The sequence below is a fragment of the Aptenodytes patagonicus genome, chromosome 10 (assembly GCF_965638725.1).
Source record: "Aptenodytes patagonicus chromosome 10, bAptPat1.pri.cur, whole genome shotgun sequence".
NCBI classification, from domain to species: domain Eukaryota; kingdom Metazoa; phylum Chordata; class Aves; order Sphenisciformes; family Spheniscidae; genus Aptenodytes; species Aptenodytes patagonicus.
In genome coordinates, this window is record NC_134958.1 from 4,732,668 (window position 1) to 4,758,438 (window position 25,771).

Below are 25,771 nucleotides of genomic sequence, written 5' to 3' on the forward strand. Positions count from 1 at the left end.
CCTCCTTCCTGAGGTCGGGTTCTCATCTGTAAAATGGACATAACAATACATAGCCTTAAAAGCCGCAATCAAAAAGTATTAAGACTGTGTATTGTATTTGTCACGTGACAATGAAAATGTTCTCATTATGTCTGTGACAAGATTTCTTTGTACAACCAAATGCAAGGACTGTGTATTTAATAATACCATATTGTGGAGAGTATTGTGTAATTGATTATAATTTAAAAATTATTTTTATACTTATTAGGATATAACTTTTAAGTTCTTCATTGGGAATGTTAATATAATCAATGATATTTTTAAAAGGAGTATCATGTTTCCTATAAACTTTTTAAAGGATCCCATTCCTTCTTTTTTGCTTATTTTAAAATTCTGCCTTTATCTCTCTTCCAAGCCCTGGCAAGTGTTTGCCTCAGGCTGGCTACTGAGAAAGTGGGCAAAGAGTGCTGCAATTTATATTGCTTTCTTGGTTATGTTCCCTTTCAGACCCTCTGTGCGTTTCCCAAGGTCTGTGGCTTTTGAGTTGTTTGCCAGCTACACGTGCAAATCTTTAAGTTATAATTCTCCAGACCACTTAGAAATGGAGGGAACTGGAGTGATGCTAAACATTTCTCAGTGTAGTTTCCATTTCAGATGGGGCAGATTCAGAGGAATGGATATGTTTTGAGAGTTCAAATTTATATATTTCCAGCTACGTATTCACATGTACTTTTAAATCTTGGAAGACAATGAAATACTGGAAACTCAGGGAGAAGTTTCTCATATTCTTGATCCTGGTCAGCTGTCCTGGATGATTGGACCTAAAAGCATTAGAGAAGCATAGACTTCTTGCCTGACCGTTTGGATGTCACCAAAGTTGGTTATTAGCCTTCCTCCCTGTTCTCAGGACCTAAGATCTTCTCTATGCTCTAATACTGGTGAATGTGGAATAATATTTACCACTGTAGATAAGGCAGATACAGGGCTCGTATGGCTCTGGTTGGGCAAGCATGAATGAAAACCTGGGCAACTAAGTCTGGATTGTCAGGTGCGTTGTCAGTGACGTATGTTTGTGGGACGTGCTTATCAGGGTTTTAAGAAAGGTTTGTCTCTTTGCTAGACATTTATCTGTCAAAATAGTAATTTATGGAATATCACCCACGAAAATAAAACAGATTGCTGTTGTCCAGAGGAGAGGACAGAGGCAAGCGCTCCTCTCGTAAAAGTCAGTTATGTAATAAAAATGTACCCTGGGACTTCAGTGTAGGTCATCAAAACCTGTCAGCAGTAAGTAAAACTAGAATTTGTGGTTTTTTTTTAAACTCATCTGAACAATGTAGTTAAGTCAGAAATTGAAAAATAGCAACTTAACTATGCTTTAACTACTTCAGTGCTGATTCCTTTTAGCAGGAACGTGTAGGTGCTGTCCTTGGCTGCTGTTAGATGCAGAAATGACCGCAGGAGTCGGGTATACTAATGCAGTTGCTTTCTGCCTGGAGTTGTTAGGGTGGGAACCACGGTTCCTTCTCCGTGCCCACAAATTCCATGTTCCCTCTGTTACTGCTCACAAAGAAGGAAGGAGGTGATACAGACTCTTTTCAGTGCCAAAAGCCTCAGCTAGCTCATAGGTGCCAAACAGCCAAGCAACATTTCATCCCTTCCTGGATGCCAAAAGCCTCAAGTATCCCTGCTCCACCTGCCAAAACCTCCAACTTTGTCCTGACAACTCCTGCAGTGCAGCCCTGTGTTGTCAATATGAAATTTTGCAACACACTGACAATGGAAAAATCTGGATGCAGTATAATACTGAAAAACATGCTGGGATTTGCCTTCAGTTTAGTATCAAAATGAATTACACTGTAAATATTTCCTGTGTGTGACTTTTTTGCATGTTTTTATTTTCCAAAACTTGAATTTGAATTTGTTCAAAACTGCCGTAGAATGAAAATAAATTGCAGAGTTCAACACTGGGAGCTCTAAACTACACCTGAGCCCCCAGATGTATTCTTTCATGTAGCTGAATAAAGTCCATCGTTTGCCTTTTGGCTCGTTTCTTGCTGGTGATTGTCCCGGTGTATCACTGAGCTTTACCAGCTTGTGTTTCTGAAATGCTCTTTTTGTTACCAGGCACAGGTTCCATTTTGCAGCCAGTTCCTAGTGCATGGACACCCCTACACAGTGGCAAGGCCAAGTGCAAGGAATAGTTAATGTGACTGAAATAATGTTAGTAATATTAAACTAATTACTTCTAAACATCTGCTTAAAATAGCAGCATTTATTCCCAGGTGGTTTTTATCAGTCAAAAATAACGATGCATTGTTTTTCTCCAGGATTTTATAATTCCAGATATGTTCTTTTTAACATACAGAATAATATATCATTTACTTTGGTACATATAAGTAAAAGATTTATTAAACTTAATGACATATACAGTGCACAATTAGGTAATATATAATGCTCCCAGCAATAGTAGAACTATATCAGGAAACGTCTTGAAATCTGTCATAATGAAACAAGTGGAAGTTTTTCTGCTAAAATTAGGTAATGCAAGATCTCATTAATAATTCTTATTTGTCTGGAAATAAGTTTTGGCTGTTCTTCTATTTAGTTGCTGCCACAACTGAAATAGTTTTTCCTAAATCTGTAATCTGCATTCTACACCTTACTTAGATTGTACAAAATAGAGGTGTAAATCATTTTTGTATGTGACCTTAGCAGGGAAAGAGATTTCTAGTATAGTTTGTCGCAAAGCCATAGACATAACAGCCAGAGTTAAAAGTGAAGGATACAGTTCTGAGGCTGAATAGCATATCCAGTGATTATCTGCAGGTAAATACTTGTTCTTTCAGTTATGCGCTCTGCTCGTGGATACAGTCAACAGTGCAACTTGATACCTTTTCCACCAAGTGTAGTGTCTGGAAAGAAGAATCTGGGAAATGCATCACAGAGCTACTCAGGCAGGATATTTTCCCTTCAGTGCCATAATTCCTTGTGCTACCTCTGTTTGGAGCTGTTGTAGGTATGAGGAGAAGAAAATGGCATAGTGCAGTGCTGCGCATGAAGATTAGTGAACAGCAACATAACCTTGTGCTTTGGAAGACTCTGAAAGTCAGGATAGTGTTAATAGTATTTATGGGTTGTGAGAGTGGGAAGAAGCAATAAAAAGAAATGCTTCATCTCTGTTCAAAATACCATCAAGGATGAAATTCACTCCTGGGAGAAGGGCCAGTACTGACCTTTGGGTATTGCTTAATTTAGGCCTTCAGTGGGACCGAAGTGGTGTTTATACCCTTCAATAGCTTCTTTCACTTGGATGAACTTAATCTGAAGGATCTAAATTCTGTATGGAGAAATTTAGTTATACGCAATGTGTTATTAAATAGCAATAGGATATAGCTGTGCCAACGTAACTCCTTATGGGGATTCTCTTTTGGAGTTTGGCACGCCTTTTCGAATTAATACAAACCACTTCGATAGGAAGCCATGAGAAAAACTAAAGAGCACTCACCCGGTGAGCTGCAGTGACGTCGGTGTAGTAGCAGATACATTGGTAAATCTTCCTGCATAACCAAGTCCCTACTTGTTATGACAAAGTTTTTGTGAGCCACATCACTCTGATGTGTTTGAGTAGAGCATTTTACATATCCGTCCAGCCCTAGGCATGGTCTGCATTGGTAGATGCTGCCCAGAGGTTGCACTGAATCTCTTCTAGAACCTGGCAGAGCTGGGCACCCTGCTCTGGGGAAGTGCTCAGGGGCACGTCACAGGGCAGAATATGGGGTAGTTTGTGTTGTGGTACGTACATGGCAGAGGGACTGTCACTTGGGGACTCTTGCAGACGAATCTGAGTGTTGGGTCTCTACGTTTCTTTCATTACACATTCTGTTACAATAATTCTCATTGTCAAATGCTGTGTACTTGGCTTGTGTTTGTATCTAAAGCAAAAATGTATGTTAAAAACTCTGGGAAACAAACATTTAAGGTATCAGAGCATTTCTACTGAGAAGCTGAATCTTTGTTACACTGAATGCTAAACATTTACATATCCAAGCCTTATGTAATGGATGTCTGAATAATAATAAAACTGCATAAACTGACCTTCATTCTCTGGCACCACATCTTCTTTGAAGTCTGCATGACCAAATTCAAGACAATTATGTCATCCTTCATAACAGCCAAACAAAAGTTTGGCCAAATAATAATTTTTCTCCATATAACAGTACTGTGTTTGATTTTTGTAACGTGTGTCAATGTAGCTGTTGTTATTTACTGGGTGTTACAAGTGACAGTAAAAATCCCCTTGTTTTAGATTAATGATCAGCCCTGGTAACATCTGGATTTCATTTATTTTACCTCAGTGCCCACTTCTGCTCTACTCAGTTACTTCGAGTAGTACATTGCAAGGCAAGTATGGCCTAAAAACACACACACACACACACACAATTTGCAGAACATGGTGTTACAGTATGTACCCATGTGTGGCAGAAGCAAAACAGAGCCCTGGATAGAAGAAGGGAAACTGGCAGTAACATTTTCCCCCCTGTCCAAATCTACCAGTGCCACACTTTCAGTAAAATTCTCCATGTACAAGGCTGCCTCTGTCAGTTAAGGGTTGTCAGCAGAGACTCAGATTGCATATAACTGGGCCTCAGACCTTGAGGAAACCTTGGCATACTGTCATCTCAGTCTTTGAGACTCTGCCTGTGTCACCAAGTGCTTCAAAACTTGTAGTTTATTTTCCCCCATCTCCTGAGTCAAGTGATCCTTGCCCAGGCCCATGTGCAGTGTCACGACTTACTCTTTTTTTTACTTTCAAAAATGAATTATAGATTGGATACATAGATTGGGATGAAATATTTGAAACTACCTTTATCATACAAACGGGATTAATTTCTGCAGAGAACATTGTATAAGTTCTTAAATATTGCTTTGAATGCAATGCTTGCATCTAACCCTGCGTTCACATGTGATGCTTTTGGAATGGGTACAACTCCCGCTAGCATAGCTGGATCCAGTGGAAGTGTGATGCCTTTTGCCATCTAATTCTACGTAAAGAGCAGCAATCATCTAGGTTGTGTTTATAACTGTTTTATTTTATCTGGATTCACTACAGCACTTGTGGCTTCCCTTGATCATGTTACAACATGGGTGCACATGTGCATGTACATGCACACATTTATGTATGTGTAGGTACATACATAGTTTCACAATGAATATGCTTAATGTACGTGTTGCACTTCATCTGTTGCAAAATTAAACCACTAAAGGAAAAACACTTCCGTTCTAATATGGTTCAGCAAAGCTTCACTGCTGAACCAGGTTAGAATTATGACTGAAGACAATAAAAACATGAAAAATTGAAGTTAAGAAACAAACCATGAATGCAATCCTGAGGTACAAAAATACCCTTTTGTGCCCAATTGCAATTGGCTTTTGATTTAATTCCTAAATGAGCTTGCAAGGTTTTGTTGGTTTAAATCATGATGTTGATGACCTTTTCTTTATTTTACTTCAATTTGGTACCGTGGTGTAGACAAATGTAATATGTAGAGTTTATGAAACCAGACAGCTAGTAAATCAGTATTATTTTGCTAGTAAATTACTAAGCTGTCGCAAGCTGCTTTTAACTCTTTCCCATGGGACAAATAGTTTGAACTAGCTGGAGTTTAAATCAACACTGTGGGCACTGAATTAGTCAATGATTCTGAAGAAGGCTTTGTTGGCATAAACTTCTGCTTTGATCATCCTAGTATTTACAGCTTTTTAATTAGATACAGTTCAGAACAATGGCTTTTATCAAAGCAGTTTGGTAAGTGAACAACTGGACATTGTTTAGGGCTTTAGATGACATTCTGTCTGTTAATATCATGTGGCTGGTTTTAATACAATGATGAAGTTAGGATTATTTTAGGCATTGTCACTGCTTTGTCAAAAGAAACTAGCTATTCTAAAAGAGAGAGCGGCATGTATTGCTTTTTTAATATCGTAAGTTTAATCATTTCTCAACATATTAAAAAACAAATTATTTGCCTTGGGATTACAGAGGACAAACTTTAATTTTGCACTCACAAATTTGAAAGAAGTGACTCTTTTGTTCATCTTGACTTATTTTCATGTGCTGAGTGATTTGTTGGGAAGTGCTGAGCTCTTTTTGCTCAAGATTGAAGGCAGTTGGTTCCATTTTCAGTGTCAGACATTTCAGAGTTGGCTTCTGATGTAAAGTAAACCCAACGCCAGCGCAAAAATTCCTCGGGGATCTTGGCAGAGCTGGGCTCTATCGTTTCTGGAACAGTAGATTGGCTGAAGTACACTTTTAAAGCTTTACAGTAAGTGTTTGTAAAATTTGTAAACTTAGGGGAGCAAGAAAGTTAAGGAGCCGCTGACGTGTTTAGACCAACTTCTGCAGTTTACTCTTCAAATGGAGATAGCTTATCCTCTAATTAACAAAATTCTTTTGACAAGCCGAAGTTTTTTGAGGAAGGGATGGAAAAGTTTGGAAATTGCCGACATTTGTTAGCTGCTTAACTGTGGGGAGTAGTGCTATTGTACTAAATCTGCCTACTCTTATTAATGCCTTTAAAATGTGTTTGAGTAGTCCCTAGTTCTGCTTAAGTGTAGCAAAGTTTAACTATTTGCCATTTGGGTTTCTAAAATGGTGCTTGGTCAATAGTTATACTTAAAACTGCGGTGTGAATGCATCCTAAGTGTAACAGCTCATTCACAGAAACAGGCCAGTTTTCTCAAGTCCTGTGGCACGTGGTGTTTTTGGTGGGTTTTTTTTTGCTATAATATTTAGGAGAAAATCCCTTTGCCTACACAGCATGGTATTGAGTCATATTCCTTGTACAGTGCTATTTTGAAAACAGCTTTGGGTTTTTTTGTTTGTCATTTTCACTACAAGCTTGGTAGGCTTTTATCCGAGTCAACTTCCTTCGTGGCTGAAGATGAGCTGACTTTATCTGTACTGCTGAATTTAAGGAGAGTTATGTATTTTTTTTTTCCCCTTGTACCATAAGATTTGAATCACACATCCCTCACTTTTAAATCACTTTTGTGAGGCATTTTGGAAGAAAATAGGACTGAGTCTTGTTCTCATGAGCTTACTTAAGTTATTTCTTAGAGGAAATATGTATTAGTAAAGTATGTTCATCTGGTTTAGTATTAGGATGTATACTAATCTCTTCCGCTTCTCTGGATCTAGTCAACGATGAAAACATTTTCAGCATTTTAAACTTTTTTTTTTTCCCCACTTATGAAGACTTAAATGTTTACTTGGATGCAGTTTATTTAGTAATGTTTTTATCTCTTTGCCTTATGTTTGCTGACAGCCCTTTGGTTGGTGTTTCTGTGCGCTTGTTTTTTGGGAGTAAAGATTCTGAAACACTGTCTGATTAAGTTGTGCCTTCCTATGGTGTCGAAAATAAAATAGTCATGTGAATGTAGTGCCTTTGTTTATCTATCTGAGGTCTGCTTGGATGCCCACTGAAGTCAATGGGAATAAAAAATTGGCTGTATAAATAGTTGTTTCAGTAAAGCTTGGATGAATTCTTCATGTTCTCTCATTTGCGATTGTATTGGGGCAGAGTAAATATCAGTCAATATTCTGTCACCTAAGATAAATGACTCATTGCCCCATTTTCATCCACAATATGACTTTCGTTCATAATGATGTTAATAGCCGTTACGTTATTACGTTTGCAGTAGTTTATGTGCAAACTCTATCACCACGGTGATTAGAGAAATTGGTGTTTTCATCTCAGTCTGGGTGTAATTCAGGGTTCTAAAAATCCTAATTTCTTTATGATAACAGGCCCATCATATGTCTGACAGCTCTCGGGGAATCATTATGTTTGACATTTTGTTATAAAAATCTGTGCATGTTTTTTCAAGAGAGAAATTTTAAAGGTTGCAGGGACAGAGGAATGAAAGTAGGATGTAAATGGAACAGCTGCTGAACAATTGTAGTGAAGTCAAAGAAATGCTTGGGGAAATCCTGGATGTGATTTTTCCTGTGCTTTCTTCATGAAGAAAATCATAAACCAAAAAGTACTCTCTTAAAGCAGGACATTATTGAATAATTTGATTCATATTTTTAATATTGAACTATTGTGCTAAGCTACCATGTTCTAAAATGTTTTGAGAATTTTCTCTGGGAAATGCCAATTTTCTTAAGCAGGATACAATGCAAGTGAAGAAAATGACATTTTTAAGGGGTCAAGCAGAATTTTGGTTTCGTCACAAATCTTTAATTTTTATATTTACGGTGTCTGGTAGTAATGTTTTTGAAGCCTGTGTAAGTGAGTTTAAGCTTGAATCAGTGTTTAATTGCTGTAGCCTAAAAATCACTCTTTAAGCCTTTTTCCCCCGATCTCTTTCAAATTAATAGCACTTTTTGTAATGAAGTTGTATTCTTGATTTTCTTCCCTGATTGCAATTCTGGGCATGCACTTTATGAAAGATTTGAGGTGCTTAATTTTTGCACTGCTGCTGAGCGCGGGCACACTTGAGGACATAAAAAAAGACTTTCGTCCTCTCATTAGTCCTGGATATGAAACTTCTTTGAAAGGTCAGGATTTTGGAAAGCCCAGCAGCCTGCTCAGAACAGGATGCCTGGTCTGGCTGCTTGAGATCAGTTGTGTTGTTCCTACACAGTGTGTTGGACATACGTATGTCAGGAATGACAGCATATTGGGACGTAGCAGTCCATCGGCAGAAGGCAAGGCATCAAATACACTGTATCTTCAAAGACTCTGCTTCCTTTCCCATGTAATTATGATATATTAAAATAGTAAATAAATTTGAGATACTGTAAATAAGCAGCAAAGTAATATACTCAGTACTATTAATGCCAAGCAGTAAACCATGTACCAAATCAATTAATGGGTTTTTTTTTCCCCCTCTCCATCCTCCATTTTTTCCAGACCTCCAGAATTACACGCTCTGATGAAGATAAGGAAGGCTCCTGGGATGCCTGGGGGGCCTGGAGTGATTGCTCACGAACCTGTGGGGGGGGAGCCTCTTACTCGCTGAGGAGATGTTTAAATGGCAGGTAAGCCACACGCTTATGTGTATTTATTCTTCTGCAGCTCTGCCATATTTCCCTGTCCTCTGAAGGTGTCCATAGAGGAGCATCGTTGCTTCTGTTTCTGGAACCTAGTCCTGTGTACAGATCAAGTGTTACGAAATCTTGCTTTTAATATATTTTCGTAATATATTAGATAAATATCTGAGCCTTCAACTCTGATAGAACTTTAGCATGTTATTAAAGATGTTTGTGGAATAACAAGAATGATTTATTTAGTACAGTGAAATACTGAGAGAAGTCCCTGTCACCGTAATATAAAGCGAACGGTGAGTTACCTGCATACAAATTAGCCTGCACTTGAACATTACTTGAAATAATGTTCAAGTGCAGGCTCCTCCATGTCTTCCCTGTAATAAAAAACAAGTGACTTACTCCACATGTAACATAACAGTATCAAATGCTGCTTTCTGTCAGGAAACTTCTCCTCTGCCGGTTCTTTCTATGCAGTGGTCCTGGTGGCCATATGTTTTCGTGGATAAGCCTCAGTGTAGCTTGAGGAGGACAGCGTATGCGGTGAAAACGATTTACCTCAGTAGTAAAGCTGGACTAATGTAGGACTCGTTGCTACAATCCTAAAAGTATGAGTAATGCAATAGGCTTGTAGTCAGGCAAGAAGAGATCTCAACCAGCTTAGAAGCATCTGTGCTGGTGTCCATAATTGCTTGCTTTACTTGAGTTATTCTTAAACTTTTTAAAAACTGCTGATTATGTTTAAATTTCTATTTTTTTTGAGATTTTTTAAGTTAAATGCAATATCGCCCAGGAAGCCAATTGTTCTTAAAGAAGGCTTGTAGTGTGATACGCTAGTTAACTGCAAACTGTATGAAATACATAGCTAAAGAAGATTGATTAAAACACTGCCTGTTTCTTTTAGTGCAAAATGCACACAGGTCTTTGAGAAAAGCAATATTTCCAGCAAGAAGCCGTGATATTCTACCAGTGTGTTAGGGACTGTGAAATGAGCTCAATAAATTGTAGCAATAGAAATTCCACTGTGGTTTTATTAATATTTTTAATGTGTTCCCCTGTGAAAAAACATGTGTTTTCCATACCTTGACAAATGTGTAGTTTAAAAGTTTTTTTCCCCTGCATTTTATTGTTGTTGTAATGTCCAGGAAATGCACAATTGTGAAACAAAGTTTTCACATTTGTATGTATCATAAACATTTTTAACTTGCACGTTGTGATGCAGTCATTCTTGCAAAAGGTTGGACATCTGAGACATGTAATACCTTAAACTTGGGGAGTTGTACCTTCAGCTGAGCTGGTTGAACTCTTGCTCCAGGCATCCATTGCTTTTTCCTTTTCAAATGATATTTTTCAATCCCTCACATATGTTAAAGAATTTTTTAATATTTGCAATCAATTTTCATGCAAAAAGTGGAAAACTTAGTCCAAGCTGTAAATTACCAGCTATAAATTCATGCATTCTTTAATGTAAAGCAGGTCTTTTTGGTATGAAGGGGTTATTCCAAAATGCTATTCCTGATTTTAGAGACATCACTAATTATAATTTCCTGTCCAGTCATTTGAAATATGTTTTCAGTTCTTTCAAGGGCTTGATTTTGCCATTCTGAAGAAGAAGAAGAATATCTTACCCTGTGCAAAAGCGCCAGTCGGTTATTGAGAAGTTTGGCAAACTCTGTCCCTAAAACAAGTGTGAAAGCCACACATCCCCATATTTATGAGACCACAATAAATAATCGTGGCTTTATTATATGCCTGTTATTTCAGCTACTAACAACAGACTTTGCTGAGGATCTGAATTGCCTGGATTTCAGGATTCACATGCATTGGGCACCTTAGAAATGCATCCAGTCCACGAGAATTATATTTCATTTAAAATTATGAATTCTGCTTATGTGGCTTTGGATCAGTAAAATTACGTGCTGTTCTTCAAAAGTATTGCATTGTTTCTTGGGAGAAAGGAAAGGTTTGACGCTGTTTTTTCTTTCCTAAACAAAACAGGAGAAAGGAAAATTAATGCTCATTAGCCCTATGCTTGATTAAAAGATTGCTTAGATATTCTGATCCTCTTTTCCTCTGGGTTACATCCCTTGGATTAGAAATAGCTTTGCTGAAGTCAGCATAGATCAGGCTTAGGGATGCCTTGTGAAATCTTTTTCACAAAATAAATGTGTTTTTCATAAGGTTTGCAGTAAATTGGGCTTGCAGGGAAAGCCACACGTTCTTTGCTGAAGAGAGACAGCAGTGTAATCTGTTGAGTCCCCAGATCCCCTTTGTATTTAAACCTTGTATTTTGAGTCCAAATTATGGTAAGGCAGTAGCAATAAAAGTCTAATTTTCAAGAGAATAACTAGCTGTAAAACAGGCAGGGTTGTGTTTTGCTGTTATGCAGTGTAACCGTTTTTACTCTGTTTTTCAGGAACTGCGAAGGTCGGAATATTCGATACAAAACCTGCAGTAGTAATGTGAGTCTGGCCTTTAATCCTATTTTACTTATTCAAACAATGTGTTAAAGTTTAAGAAATGCTGCTTCTTGTTTAAAACCTTCTGGTGCATAATTTTCTTTCCATCATTATTACCATTTTTAAAGATTTCAGTCCGCATGACACCACGAGGTCTCAAATTTAGGCTTCCCAAATGGACATTTTCTTTTGAAATTAAGTGCCAATTGTGATTCAGAATGTTTTATATCATTTATTAGGAAAGTTACACATTTTGGAGGATTAAAAAGTCAGTTCTCATCTTAAGCTAGCAAGTGCTTTTCCTGGGGGTGCTGTCTTTCAGATGAAGCATTAAACTGAGCTCCTGATCATTTGTGATCATTAATGGTACGGTGGCATTCTTCGCATGAGCAAAGAGGTTAACCGCCTGTGTCCCTTTCAGATCTTAAATTGGATAATTACTCCTTATATTCCCTCTGTTTGCCTAAGCCCAGATCTTTATATGTCTGTATGCAAAAGCATGTATATTTAGGTACACTGGCAATTTCTGTGACTGAATGTAAAGCTGGAGTTTTGACTATACAGTTGCTGTTACTGTCATGCAATCGCATTTTATTTTTACAGACACATTTTATGAAAACCAGTCACGTGCAGCATACTACATGACTTGTGCTCAACTGATTTGTAGTGATGCTTTGTGCTGTTTAAACAGCTGCTGCCTTTCACCCCAGATGTTGTAGTCTGTTCAAGGTGTGCAGCTCATGCAGGACTTTGCGATACCACTGATCGACAGACCATGTGTACAAACACAGTAACTCAGGATGGTTTATGGTCAGCAGTCACCCCCCTTGCACAGGTTACTTTACGGTACAACGTGACGTTCATATAATCCTATTCCAGAAAAGAGAGAAGGTAGATAAGTAATTAAAGCAAAAGCAGCTTTTTTCTTTTTTTTCTTTTTTTTTCTTTTTTTCTTTTTTCTTTTTTCTTTTTTCTTTTTTCTTTTTTCCTTTTTTCTTTTTTCCTTCTTTTTCCTTTTTTCCTTTTTTTCCTTTTTTCTTTTTTCCTTTTTTCCTTTTTTCCTTTTTTTCTTTTTTCTTTTTTTCCTTTTTTCTTTTTTTTCTTTTTTCCTTTTTTCCTTTTTTCCTTTTTTTTCCTTTTTTTTCTTTTTTCCTTTTTTCCTTTTTCCCTTTTTCCCCTTTTTTCCCCTTTTTTCCCTTTTTTCCCTTTTTCCCCTTTTTTCCCTTTTTCCCCTTTTTTCCCCTTTTTTCCCCTTTTTTCCCTTTTTCCCCTTTTTTCCCCTTTTTTCCCTTTTTTCCCTTTTTTCCCTTTTTTCCCTTTTTTCCCTTTTTTCCCTTTTTTCCCTTTTTTCCTTTTTTTCCTTTTTTCCTTTTTTCCTTTTTTTCCTTTTTTTCCTTTTTTTCCTTTTTTTCCTTTTTTTTCTTTTTTTTCCTTTTTTTTCCTTTTTTTTCCTTTTTTTTCCTTTTTTTTCCTTTTTTTCCCTTTTTTTTCCTTTTTTTTTCTTTTTCTTTTCTTTTTTTTTGTTACTGTAGTGCATTTGATTGATCTGCTTCTGGCTCTGGGAGAAAGGCAGCAATTTTCACACAAATACACCTTAAAAGGTGAGGCCTGTGGTTCCCTTGGGTTGAATTATACCCAGGCAAGAGCAGGTGATACTCATGTCGTTGCCAACCCTGTGATTTCTGCCAGCAGCAGGCAGCTGTGGAGTGTGACATGTTCTCCTTAGGAGGCCCGACACTGGAAGTTGCCCAGTAAGTATGTTGAATCAGTGTATCTCCTGGGAGAACTGGCCATTCCCTCTCTTCAGTTTGCCACACCTACAGTTTCTTGTGTGCCAGTTGGCTTCTGCCCTCCTCAGGAACAAGGCTTACTAGCACCTTGAATTGCTCTAACACTCCACTCAGTGTTGGATGGATTTTCCACCACGGCGGCTCACAGCCGAAGTTTCTGCTGGCAGAAGCTCGTGGAAGTGATTAATGAATCAGGCCCAGTGCATGCAAAAATCAGATTCTGGAGACAAATCCTGTCACTTGCCCTTTCAGAAGAAAAGGCCTAGCAGTTTTGTGCACGATGTCCTTGGCTCATAAATAAAAATGCCACAGGCAAAAAATACCATAATCTTTTAAAGCTGTGTGATAAGCTAAATTGCAGCCAGCCAGTGTGTAAGCAATAAACAAACTGCCACTGGAAAATCTATTTGCTACATTCCTTATCTAGATATCTAGTTGTATGCATTGTATACAGTAATATACCTCCGATTGCTTGATCACGCGCACTACAGCTTCCTATGCAACAGTACAAACAGGTCAACGTAGCATACCTTGTTCCTCCAGCGAAAGGACTAGAAAACTACCCGGTGTACGGAAAAAGGAGAAAGGTGAGATCAATTTGGGCATATTTTCTGCTGTAAGCAGAGGTCTACATGCTTTTAGGATATGTAAGAGCAATTGTGGACACCATTCATTTTAAGCATTATGCAGTAAAGATCTGATGGAAATGAAGGCGCTCTATGCTTCAGCATAGAGAAAATTAAGATGATTACTATATCCTTTCTGAACTCCCAGGGAGTTTTTCTGAAGTCACTGGGGCCTGTTTTTTAACTTTAGGACTTATTTTAAAGCGATAAGTGGCAAGCGTCTTGTATGTGAGTCTGTTTGAATTTATGATGATTCAAATGTTAATTTCCAGACAGGAAGCTGCCTTTACAGTTCTGCTTTTGGGGCATGTCTGAAAGGGATCAGGTTTCCATTTCAGTTCAGATACAGCCAGAATCTCTCAGGAATGGTTTTTCCTAGATTATGGATCAGATAATGGAGAACTCCTGAGAAAAATATATTTCATGAGATTTCGACTGTTAATACAGTTGATCTTTGAATTTGGCGTCACTGAATTCAAACCCAGTGTTAGACCTGACTTAACCTTGAAATGGGAGCTTAAACCTAATGTAAACCTGGGACTACTAGGCCAGTTTGGTTTCAAATGATATAATTTTCCCCAAAGCATTATTTCTAATGAATGCTTCTCCCTTTAGGAGTAAATTTCAGTTTGAAAATTAAGAGTTTAAACTAGCTTCTTTCCATATTAGTAGGTATTATTGTTAACCACATGAGACATTCAGTATATATACACTGTGTAAAGTTGTCTGCAAATGTAATTTTGCTACATGATACATTACACCACTAACATCTATATTGGAGAGTACAAATGAAGCACAACTTAATATGTGTGTCATTCTAATGAAAAGAACAAGAATCATTTTACCAGAAAATTGGTTTCATCTGGATTTGTAATAGAATAGTAGTAAGTTCATTGAACTCAAGCATGGTTCCAGAATAATATTAGTGATATTTCAATCAAAAAATTAATTCAAGGTCTTAGCAACAAAATAATTGCTGAGATTAAGGCATATGTATAGCCTGCTTATCTTTCTATCATAACTGAGATGCCAGGTGCACGATTTCCTAAAACTGCGTGTATGTTTTCAGCTTTTCCTCATAGAAATTTTAGAGAAATAAACTATATAAACGGTTCATTATATGCTGTTCAATGAGATTTTCAGTCTTTCTTAACCCCCCTTTTTTTATATTTCCATTTTTGTATATACTGTTACATTCTAATGCTATGATGTGCACTATATGGAAGTGTTTAAGATAATCCTTTAGGGTCCTATTCATAGAACAAGTTATTTGGGCCATTTCCCCATAAATTTCACATTCTTATGTGCCAAAAAGTCACTTATATATTTGCCAGAGTGACTCTTCTACAGTAAGAAAAAACACTATTTTGTAACAGATTTGCCCATGTTTAATTCCATTATAAACTTTTATTATATGCAGATAATGCTCACATTTGTTCAACATATTCATCAGATTATGGTCTCAGCATCCACTTCTTAACCAGCTCATTTATCCCATTCAGAAAATCTTGGCTGAACTGTGCCTACTTTAGTTCTATAGTATTTCACCTTGTGTTGCATAGTTTCTCTAATCTGTGCATTTATTTATTTTATATTTACAATGCTGATGCACCATATGGCTCTCATGGCTAGGGTTTCTAGCTCAGGTGTCTTGATTTTACTACGAAGCGGCCTGAAAATTGCGTAGGAAAAACATAGAACCTGAAGCTAATTTCAAAAAGAAAACAAAACAATGACTTCATCGGTTTTGGCTAGGTTTCAACAAAATGAGATTCAAAGAATAAAACTAGACAAAGGCCTAGACTTTCTTTGGTGTCATCATTTTTACTGGGAATTTTCTTGCCTTCTCTTTTGTGCTTTTTTCAGCGGAGTAATTGTTGGCAGGAGTCACAGGGTCTGATGCAACCTTCATATTTTGTACATGAACATTGCCTACAAAGATACAGATTTCCCAGGTTAGCTTTGTTTTCAAAGGCTAAGAGTGCTCACTGCCAAAACTAAAATGATACGTTTCATGAGAAGCCAGCCCTTGAATGCAGTATTTTGTAATCATCTGTCACAAAAAGAATGGGAATATATATATATGTATTTTTAACCTGCATGGTAGTCATGTCTGAAGCATCTTTTTCAGATCCGTCTGTCTAATAATATGTTCGTAAGTCATGTCATAAATACACTTCATTCCACTACAAGATCTGGATGCGATTATTTTGCCAACATTTTCATGTATTAGACCTCATAGATATGTCTTCAGCTCCTTATGTAGTGTATGAACCTACGAATGGCCTGGCTAAGGTTCAGTGGATTGAGTGTAAGACAAAAGTTATTGCTGAATTAGGAAATCTGAGAAATCCTGAAATTAGTAGCAAAAATATTCAACAAACAAGAAAAAATGTGGAATATTGAGAGGGGAAGAGGGAATGACAGAATGAAGTGATGTCTGAAATAGGTTAAAACCAAAAAGACATGCAAACAGTATGAGGATTGGGGCCCATGTATCATTGTCCGACAGCGTGGCCTTGCCCACTTCCCGAACACGCTTCACCCTTGCCTACCTCTCCCACATCTTGCCCCCCCCTTCTATTTTTTAAACTCCCTCTCACTTTTCTGACCCACTCTAATGGAATTAACCTGGTTTACAAGTCCTCTTGTTGTCTTGATTACATTCCTTTCTGTGCTTAGTTGTCTTTCTGCTTAGATTATAAACTCCTTTCTTTATACAAATATGTATTGTTCCCAGGAAAACAGGGATCTGAACTTGGTTGCCATCCAAATGCTGATATAATGCAAATGATAATAATTTCAGCCCTTTGATGTCCCTTTGTGATGCTCTTTTTATGCTCCTGCTTTTGAACACGGCTCAAACATAAAGCAGGTGGAACTAGCATATGAATCGAGCTGCCAGGATTGCTTTATGTTCTTTGAAGATGCCAAAACAAAATAGGGAGATGAGAATTCACTTGCTCTCAAGCAGCCAGGAAGAGAGTGGAAGGAAGGAGCTGCATTGTGTTGAATCAATGAGGAACATAGAATAACCACGGATTGACATCCTGACATTGTGGTGTTTGTGTCTTGGCATTGCATCAACACCGCATGATAATGAATTGTAACAACAGCCTGTCAAAACTCAGCCTAAGGCCATCGCTCTGCCTATTTTACAGATAGCTCTTTAATTCTTTGTGATGAAATGTAGCTGTGCATGGCTGAATAACACTACTCCGAAATATTGCTTCTAACTTTACCTGAATCTAACTTCCACTTATTATTTTTATCCTTAGCTACTCCTCTATTTGCAACGGTGGAAGGGAACCATATGGTATCCATATGAACTCTGAAGTCCTCTCTGCTTTTTAGACTTGCTATTGTGGAAAATGAGAGGTGACAGATAAGTCAGAGCCAAATTCTGCTCTCATTTACACCAGTGCAAACTTGGTGAATTTCTCTGGAGTGACACTGCAGTAAATAAGGGTGGTTTCTAACAGTATTTGCTTGATGTTTTTAGAAGCTCTCACTTGTGGGATTTTGCAGAGGTAAAACTCTCAAAGAATTACAGTAACTGTAATTTCTCCTTGTCTTATTCCACCATTTTATCGTTTAAAAAAAAAAAAAATTGCTCAAACTAGAATTATCCCAGACTAAAAATAATACAAAATGTGTTAGCATCGTTCTGAGTTACTCTCGCTATAAGGTGTAGCGCTGGGCAGAGTTGAAAAGCATTGCTGGCAATGCTCAGTGAATTGCCCGGTGCTCAGTTGCAAAAACCCCACGTTGATCAGTAGAGATAGAATACTGATTTTAGAAGGTATTTTATGCAGACTACAAAGAAACCAGAGACATTTCTAGGTTACTGTTTCCTATGGTGAAAAAAATCTAAGGCATTGACAAAGTATTAAGCTAATGCAGTGCTAACTCGTCCAGATTCGTATGAGCAAAATGGTGTCAGGACAACATTGTTGAGGGCATTGTACTGGAATTTGAACCTTTCTCCTGTATGTTTTAATCTCCAGTACTGTGTAATGCACTTACTGTTTCGTTAGCTTTTTTTCAGGGAAGGTTCAGTTCACTGATAAGGTTGAAGCTGTGTTCAGGATTAGTATTGTTAACTAATACTTAGTAATAAGTTCCATGAGTTCAGCTGACACATCACAATCTTTCAGTCTTATGTCCAATGAAAACAAAACTTTGTTAAAATCAGCCTCACATCTGGCATATATGTGCAGTTGGAATTCTTGGAAGAATATCCTTTCAGTCTGGCGTATGGGCTGTTTGACACTGGACATACTTTCACATGAAGTCTTTAGTGAGAAATTGTTTGACACTAACTCCTTTGTCAGTACTTTACCGAAGTTATTTTCAGATAAATCAGTATTCATCTCCATTCCTGTCACCATAGTTTAATATTAACATCATTGTTTGGGTGCAATGCTTTATGTAGAAAAAATATTTTAGAATATTTTATTTCAAACAGTTCTCATATTTGGTCTTTCAGCTGCATATGCTGAGGCTCTGTATGGGAGGAGGTACGGAACTGTCTCATTAGAACTGGAACTATATAATCAATAGTTACCAATTTGAAGTCCATTTTATTTCAACAAAGCCTTACTGCTTCCATGAGGTGATGAAGGTGTTTTGTGATTAGATTAAAGGACTAAGCACTGAAAGTTCTGGTGTCTCCTCCTAATGCTCTCATCCCCTTTCTGAGCAATACTGAACAAGTAATTAGACAAATTTTTATTTCTTTATGTATAAGTAGCAATAATACCTCTTTCATTACTCTGACGTATGAATTGATGCATGAGTGCAGAGCGCTCAGAAATCCTTAAGTGGAAAACGCTATTGAAAAGAGAAATATTAAATATCAGACATCTCATTATAGTCACTTAAAATATATAGATTCCTTTAGAAGGTAGTTCTTATTACAGAACCAGACTTTAAATGCACTACATAGTGTCATAAAAAGTAGCATTTTTAATTATCCTCTCATATCAGTTATGTTGTTATTACTGGAACACGCGTGATATTCTGTTACTTGCACTGCAAGCGATGGATTAAGCAACATAAATTGTCTTAATACACACAGTAAAACTTTGCAATATGGCATATTTGTCAGAGCAGATCAGTTCTTGAACCACGCCTCCCTGAACAGATTCTGTGTAATTCATCAGATAACTTTATTGCAAATGCAAAGTATTCCCTTCTTAAAAAAATATTTCCTTTGGTTTGTTTTTAGGACTGCCCCTCAGATGTTGGTGACTTTAGAGCACAACAGTGTTCAGCCTACAATGACGTCAAATACCAGGGACATTTTTATGAGTGGATCCCTGTGTATAACGATCCTACTGCACCGTGTGCCCTGAAATGTCAAGCTCTGGGAAAGAACTTGATTGTGGAGCTGGCCCCAAAAGTGCTAGACGGTACTCGTTGCAATATTGAATCCTTGGATATGTGCATCAGTGGAATATGCCAGGTATGTTCATGGTGTAAATCTAATTGTGACCTTTGTTGTGAGACACTGCACATTAAGCGAGCGCTTTTTGGTTATTTTTCATCTTCGTGTATCGGTTCACTTTAGACGTATCTGCAAGTACTGCCAAATGGATTGTAGATAACTTACCTTTCTCTTGCACACAGAAGTTCCTGACTGCCTTAGCCATTGGTATTTTTATATATAAATAAAAAGTCAATAACATTCACTCACTCTTCTGTTTATACATGTAAAAATTAATGAACCTAGTTATACTAGTTATAGCTTTCTAACCTTTAGTATATCTGTCAGGGTGTGATGAAATTACATAGACTTCCATTTCATTTTACTCCTTCTCTGAGTCTTACATCTCATCAACTCTGTTAAGGAGAAAATGTGACGTTTTATGGGATCCAGCCCAGAATGGCAGGTGTGAGTGTGTCTATCTGCCTTGTATGGGTGAATGAGTACATGTTGTGATTGAATGAATTGATTGTTAGTATCTTTTTACTGGGAATCTACATTTCTGGATATATTTATTGTTATTATTTGAGTTATGCTATCGACTTTACACAGTTGGTGTAAAAACAGAGACTTACAATATTTGAAGCTTGCCAGCTTTGCCCATGTCTCATTAGCAAAGACTGCAATCTTAAGTTTTATGAACAGAACAATTTTCTATAGAATGGATATGTTATTGCAATTAGTTTTCTTTCTCTGCAAGTGGTTGTTGCTCTGTTAAATGCCTAAAATGTGTGCGACTCAAAAATGCAGGATGTGGCCCAGTGAGCAAAATAGCTCCATTATAGAGGAAAATTTGACACATTTGGCAGAAGACTGGTGCACGGATTACAGCAACATTAGTGTATGATCTGGACCTTGCTGTGGGTTTTCTGTGACTTCTATGTATACTGCAGCTCCAATACCAGTCGTGCCAACACACAATGCATCTGCTGCCTCTGAAATAGAAGAAGAATTCCTTACAGTGTTTCCTCTTCAAGAGACCGCATTTGTCAATAGTACTTCACAGCGGTATCCAACAGCATTCATTACCCTGCACATTTAAAATAGGATCTACCTCTACAAACCCTGGAAGCGCTTGCCAAATAATACATTTCTTTTGCAATATTCTTAGTGATGTCTCCTCTTCTAATACAAGCTTTCACCCTGGAGGATGTCAAAGCCTTTTGTAGGTTGTATGTCTACAGCAGTCTTTGCTGTTTGTGTCCGTTGCAGCACAGAAGTGTCATCCTGAATGTAACGGAGCTCTGGATCTTTCAGAGGCTTGTGAGACTCTTGCTCAGAGAGCTGTGGGGTTTTCCGTGTTTCCCACGGTGACCTCGAACATCTACCATCTCTTACATAGCATAAAATTCACTTTGTCTAGAGGGGATCCAATTCTGTGAAGAACAGTTGAAAGATATATTTAAAAGGGCTGCCTTCAATGTTTCTTGTTAGTATTTTGCAGTATTCATGTATACATCTGACATCAAATGCTTGGAAATGTCAATAATCCGTTTTCAAAATAAACGAGGTAGTGGCGGAAGAAATTAATCATTCCAGAAGCAGGCACTGGACCTCTTTTACACTGTTAATGAGAATCGATTGCCGTTCTCCACTTCTTCCATTTTTTCTTTTTTTCATTATTTCTTCTAATTCCACAAAAGTATTTTTCAGTGTGAGAGAACATCTTCAGGGGAAAAAAATAAAAAAACCACCACCATGTTTAGGATGTGTCCTGTGCTGTGACTTATGCAATTTAGTTAATTTATAACTTAACCTCCTAAGCTGTTAGGTGCTTTCACTTTATTTCCTTTAAGTCACTGGCTATTGCTGAGGTATTTTTGCACAAATGGAAAATTTCTCCTTTTTAAAGTCTATATTTGATAATTTAGTGTTGGATAATTTTATTGAGGTAAAAATGAGTCTCTGGTCACTTGAATAACCTTTTTCTCTTTGTGGACTGTTTTGAGGGCAGAGTGGAAAGGTTGGTTACTTGTGAAAGGGACTGCGGGAGGCGGAGGACTTCCTCGGAAGCCGACACCGAGCTTTGTTGCTACTCCTGTTCAAGCAGGAAAAGAAAACAAATTGACATCTAATCTTTCCTGGAAAAATATGGTTATTTAGTCAAATGCTGTGAAGAGAGAGACAGCAAAATTGTGATTCTCTACAATGGTTGCTGTAAGATCAGTCTGTTGGGTTCTGACATATACTTGGCACAGCCTGCAAATAACTTGGCAAGTGTTTTTACAGTTAACTCATCTAAATAAACATGTCATACTGCTGATGTGGATATCTTCCCTTTTATGCCTGCGAGAACCAAAAGGTTAGTATAAGGAGACTGGCTTGCCTGAGACCCTTTCCAACTGGTGCTGGTTTTGCTCGTTTATTGTCCCAAAGTTGGCAGGTTTTATAAGATCGCAGCTTCCCCTCCTCCCCCCGCAACACGATTTCACTTTCATCTGTTTTCTTATTCTTGGTAAAGGTAGGGCTGCATCACTAATTCTGCCTCTCGGATGCTTGCTCAGACTCTCTCCTTGGCAGCATATGAATTTACAAGGACGGGGAGTTCCTGTTGTCCAGCTTCAGTTCTGATTCTTTGCACTTCCCTTAACAAGCAGAATCAAACTAAGTAACGTTCTGTCAAAGAAAATCGTGAGACGACAAAACTGCTCTTTGGATAGGAGGTTTGAGGCTTCAGGGGAAGTAAAATCTAAAGGCAGTGGAGCAGGGAAAAGTTTATTGGGAAAGTTAATAAGATATTTTGGGGTTGCTTGAGGCTTAACTCAGCCAAACCATTTGATCATGTTTTAGTCTGCTACTGCCGTGCTTCTGTTACCAAAGCAAATATCTGGGGCCGTTGTGTTAAATGGGAACAGGTCAAAACTTCACTGCCGGGAGGATTTTCACACTTAACTTCTGATATTTTTTCTAGTCTCTGCACAACTCCCAACACATTTTTTTCATATAATATATTCCTGCTGTGCCCATCTGGATGTGGGTGGAGACATTTAAAAACATCTGCATGTCAGACACATGTGTGGGCAACATTTACCCAGTTACTCCGCCTGCTTTGGGGCCCTTCCTCTCCTTGGTTTTTGTTTTTAATTCATTCAGACCTGCTTTTTTCTACCAGAATGAAGAATGGGGTGTTACTTGTGTCAGTACCTGAAATGGTTACAGTGATAATTTTCCTAATATGGAGTAATGTGTTTGGACAATAAATACACGCATCACCCAAAAAATCTGGAGTCCTAAGGAGCAGCCTGAGTAGTTCTGTCCTAGGCTGTCACAAGTAGGTCAAAGATGATGTAAATCCTGTGATGAACTTTCCATTTAGTGTCAGCAAGTTGTTTGTGTTCCAAAAAAGGCAGACGCTACACTGTGCTTTGTAGCATATGGCATAAATTTAGCTGACATCAGAATCCATCCCATATGTCAAGTGGAGTTCCATCAACTTCTGCCATACTAGTTCTTTTCTGTCACGTGTCGTGATATGGCAAGTAGGTCCCTCTCTCACTCGCCACCAAAGCACTCTTACGCTTGATGTAAATATCGGTCGGAGTTTTCGTTGAAAACAGTTTCTGTAAGCTTTTGGATGACTATTGCACTTTTTTTTCTGAGCTTTGCTTGTGCTTAAAATCATAGCTGATTATTAGTTTCTTCTGAATCTTGACTCCTTTTATTCTGAGAGTTGCTTTCTCAAAGTAATAATTTAAGGTGTTTTGTGTACTTTCCCTTTGAGTTCCTGTAGATACACCTTTTTGCCTGTATATGTGTTAAAGGACTGCCCAAGATGCACAGGAGGTTTGGTGTTCAGATACTTAGAAAGGAATGTTTCCTTTCCATCCGGTGTTACTGCAGACATAAAGCTGTGTTTCTCAGACATGTTAGTCAGGGTAGTTAATTCTTGAATAGCAGTTAAAAAAGCGCCTTTTTTTCAAAATGAGCATTTACAATCTTTTTTTACTATTTAAAAATAAGAAAAAAATGTCCACATTGCATTTTCTTCCTTTTTAGTCTTCAAACCTCAAGTAACATATTCATGGGAAGAACTGATTTTGAGGTAGCTCTGTGTTAAGTCAGCCGTTATACTGAACCTGGCACTCTTTCCTGGGTACAATTAATTAGTGAACACACGGAGTAAAGTACATTTTGGAGCATGGAAGAATCTCTGTGTAGAGACCTGTACTCTGCCTACGTATTACCGCAGGCACCAGAGTTGGCAGGCTGGACCTTATCCAGAGAGCCTATGGGAGTTACTCATGTAGATCCGACAAAAGAGATCCAAAACCAGAGCTATGTATCAAAATCTTCATATGACTATGCATACATGTGACATATGTCATAAAACTGAGGAGAGCGGGGAGCTCCAGCTGCAATTCAGCTGGCAAGTGTTGGTGGCTCTCCAGAAGTCCCACTGAAGGATGGGGCCGTGCTGAGCATGGGTTACCACATCCTACGTAACCTGCCAGCATCACTGTCCATAGCCTCAGTGGTGGTTTCCTCCCCCAACGGAGGCTCTCGGCACTGCCCAAGCCAGCAGACCACGTAGCCACCCTCCAAGGGCTGCACTTGCACCACTTTTAATGTCACAGTCCACCTCAGTGTAGTGGTTCCCTTGCGATGACGTTGTTGGCAACTCAGAGGTGTGCTTTTACTGCAGGTAATAATAGGATGCTCTCAGACACTGAAAAGGTCTTTCGGTATCACTTGTTTTTATTTTGCAGCTGCCCACTGCTGCTAGAAACTGATGTCCCTTTTCAGATCTTGTCTTATTCTCCCTCCTACTGTTATGGAGAAATACTCCCTATAGGGACTTCTTACTGTCTAAGTTTATCCTTTCTTGTCAGATAAGTAGTGGATTTTTTCTGATCTCCAGTTTCTTATCTATATTTCTTTTTTTCTGAAAAGAAAATGATTCTCTCTGCCAAGTTTTGCTTTGTTTTAGTGAGCTTTGTACAAATGTGATTTTACTTCCCAGCCCGGCAAGGTCCTAAAGCATGTGAGCAGTGATAGTAGAAAAACTCACGCTTTGGGTGTCATCTTGAACCAGAGCCTTAGTAACCTTCAAATCCCCCAGCGCTAACTTCACCTTCTTATAGCAAGGCAGATTTGGCTGGACCCAGCCAGCAAAGTAATCTGATTCCATATATTGATTTCTTTTTCGAAAGCATTCTCACAAACAAGAAATCCAATGGGAGTTTGTGTCCTATCCTCTGAGTGTGTGTATGTGTATTTTTTAAAATGGAGACCTTGTGGGAAAGGGTACTTGCTCCCCTACTGGGTGGTCCTATAATCTCTTAGCTGCTCTAGCATGTGACAGATCCTGTAGTAAGAGTTAAATGTTTTGGAAACGCTTTGTTTTATTTGATGGAAGTGGATTTACAGAATTCCGGAACACTCTTTAGCCTCTTGCCTTCAGATATAAAATGTTTGCAGAAATATGTGGAAAGTCTTTTTGGGAGCCCTTTAGTATGCAATGAATTTTATGCACTGTATTTTTTTATCTTCTGGTTTTTTTATTGCTTTACATTCTTTTCCTCTGTATGCACGGCTGGGGAATTTGAGCATCATGGTGTGTCTCCTCGTGCCCGTCATTCTGACTTACTTTACGCCTCTGTTCCGAGGTTTGCATTTTGACACACTTTGCCTTTACTCCCTGCTTTCTCATCTATGAACAACTGAAAATCCTTACACAGAGGAAATTTTCTTACTCCCACCGCTACAGATACCCATTCAGCTTGGCAACAGGGATTGTTGCTTCACTTGCTGCGAAGTGATGGGCTGGGACATTTGCTGTTAGTCAGAGTACATGCTCACGGTCCCTGACAGGGCTGTATTCTGTTTATTAACATATGCCAAAACCCGTGTCAGCTTGTCTGGGCTGCTAGTGACCTGCACTGGCTCGACTGCAGAGATGTGAGAACCTGTGCCACAATCAGGCCTTTGTTAGGCTGAGCTTAGACATAACTGAAGTTATGAGACAGGACCATGTGAGGACAAAAATCATGTCTCAGGACAAGTTAAATCTTCAATGAGGATAAACCAGAGTTTGAAAGTGGTGCTTGAAAGCTAATATTCCACACTACTTTTAAAAGTAATTTAAAAAAAAAAAAAAAAAAGGAAGTGACTTTCTTAATTGGAGGGATATTCTGGTGTCTCTCCCTCTGCTTGTCAGAATCAATTTCTTGTAGATGATGAGCATGGGAAAGAGGCAGTGGGAGTTTTTTCTTTATATTCTCTCCAGGGACATATTTTATCTGTGTAGAAATAAAGTGCAAGTTGAAGTTATCACAAAGCAAAGGATGTGAGCAGATATTGCAAAGTAAATGAGTAGATAGGCTTTGAATGACAGCAGGGTTTTACAACAGGGCAAAGATACATGGAAAATACTG

The 25,771-nt window shown here is 38.2% G+C and overlaps 1 protein-coding gene across 4 annotated transcripts in view; it reads left to right on the top strand.

Annotated features, from left to right (window-relative positions):
* Positions 1–25,771, top strand: part of ADAMTSL3 (ADAMTS like 3) — a 189,513-nt gene that overhangs the window by 76,526 nt on the left and 87,216 nt on the right. For all 4 annotated transcript variants that reach the window (XM_076347884.1, XM_076347885.1, XM_076347886.1 and 1 more), the window contains exons 4-6: positions 8,901–9,028; positions 11,451–11,496; positions 19,140–19,376. In XM_076347884.1, the coding sequence (XP_076203999.1) occupies positions 8,901–9,028; positions 11,451–11,496; positions 19,140–19,376 (411 nt within the window). The remainder of the gene's footprint in view (positions 1–8,900; positions 9,029–11,450; positions 11,497–19,139; positions 19,377–25,771) is intronic.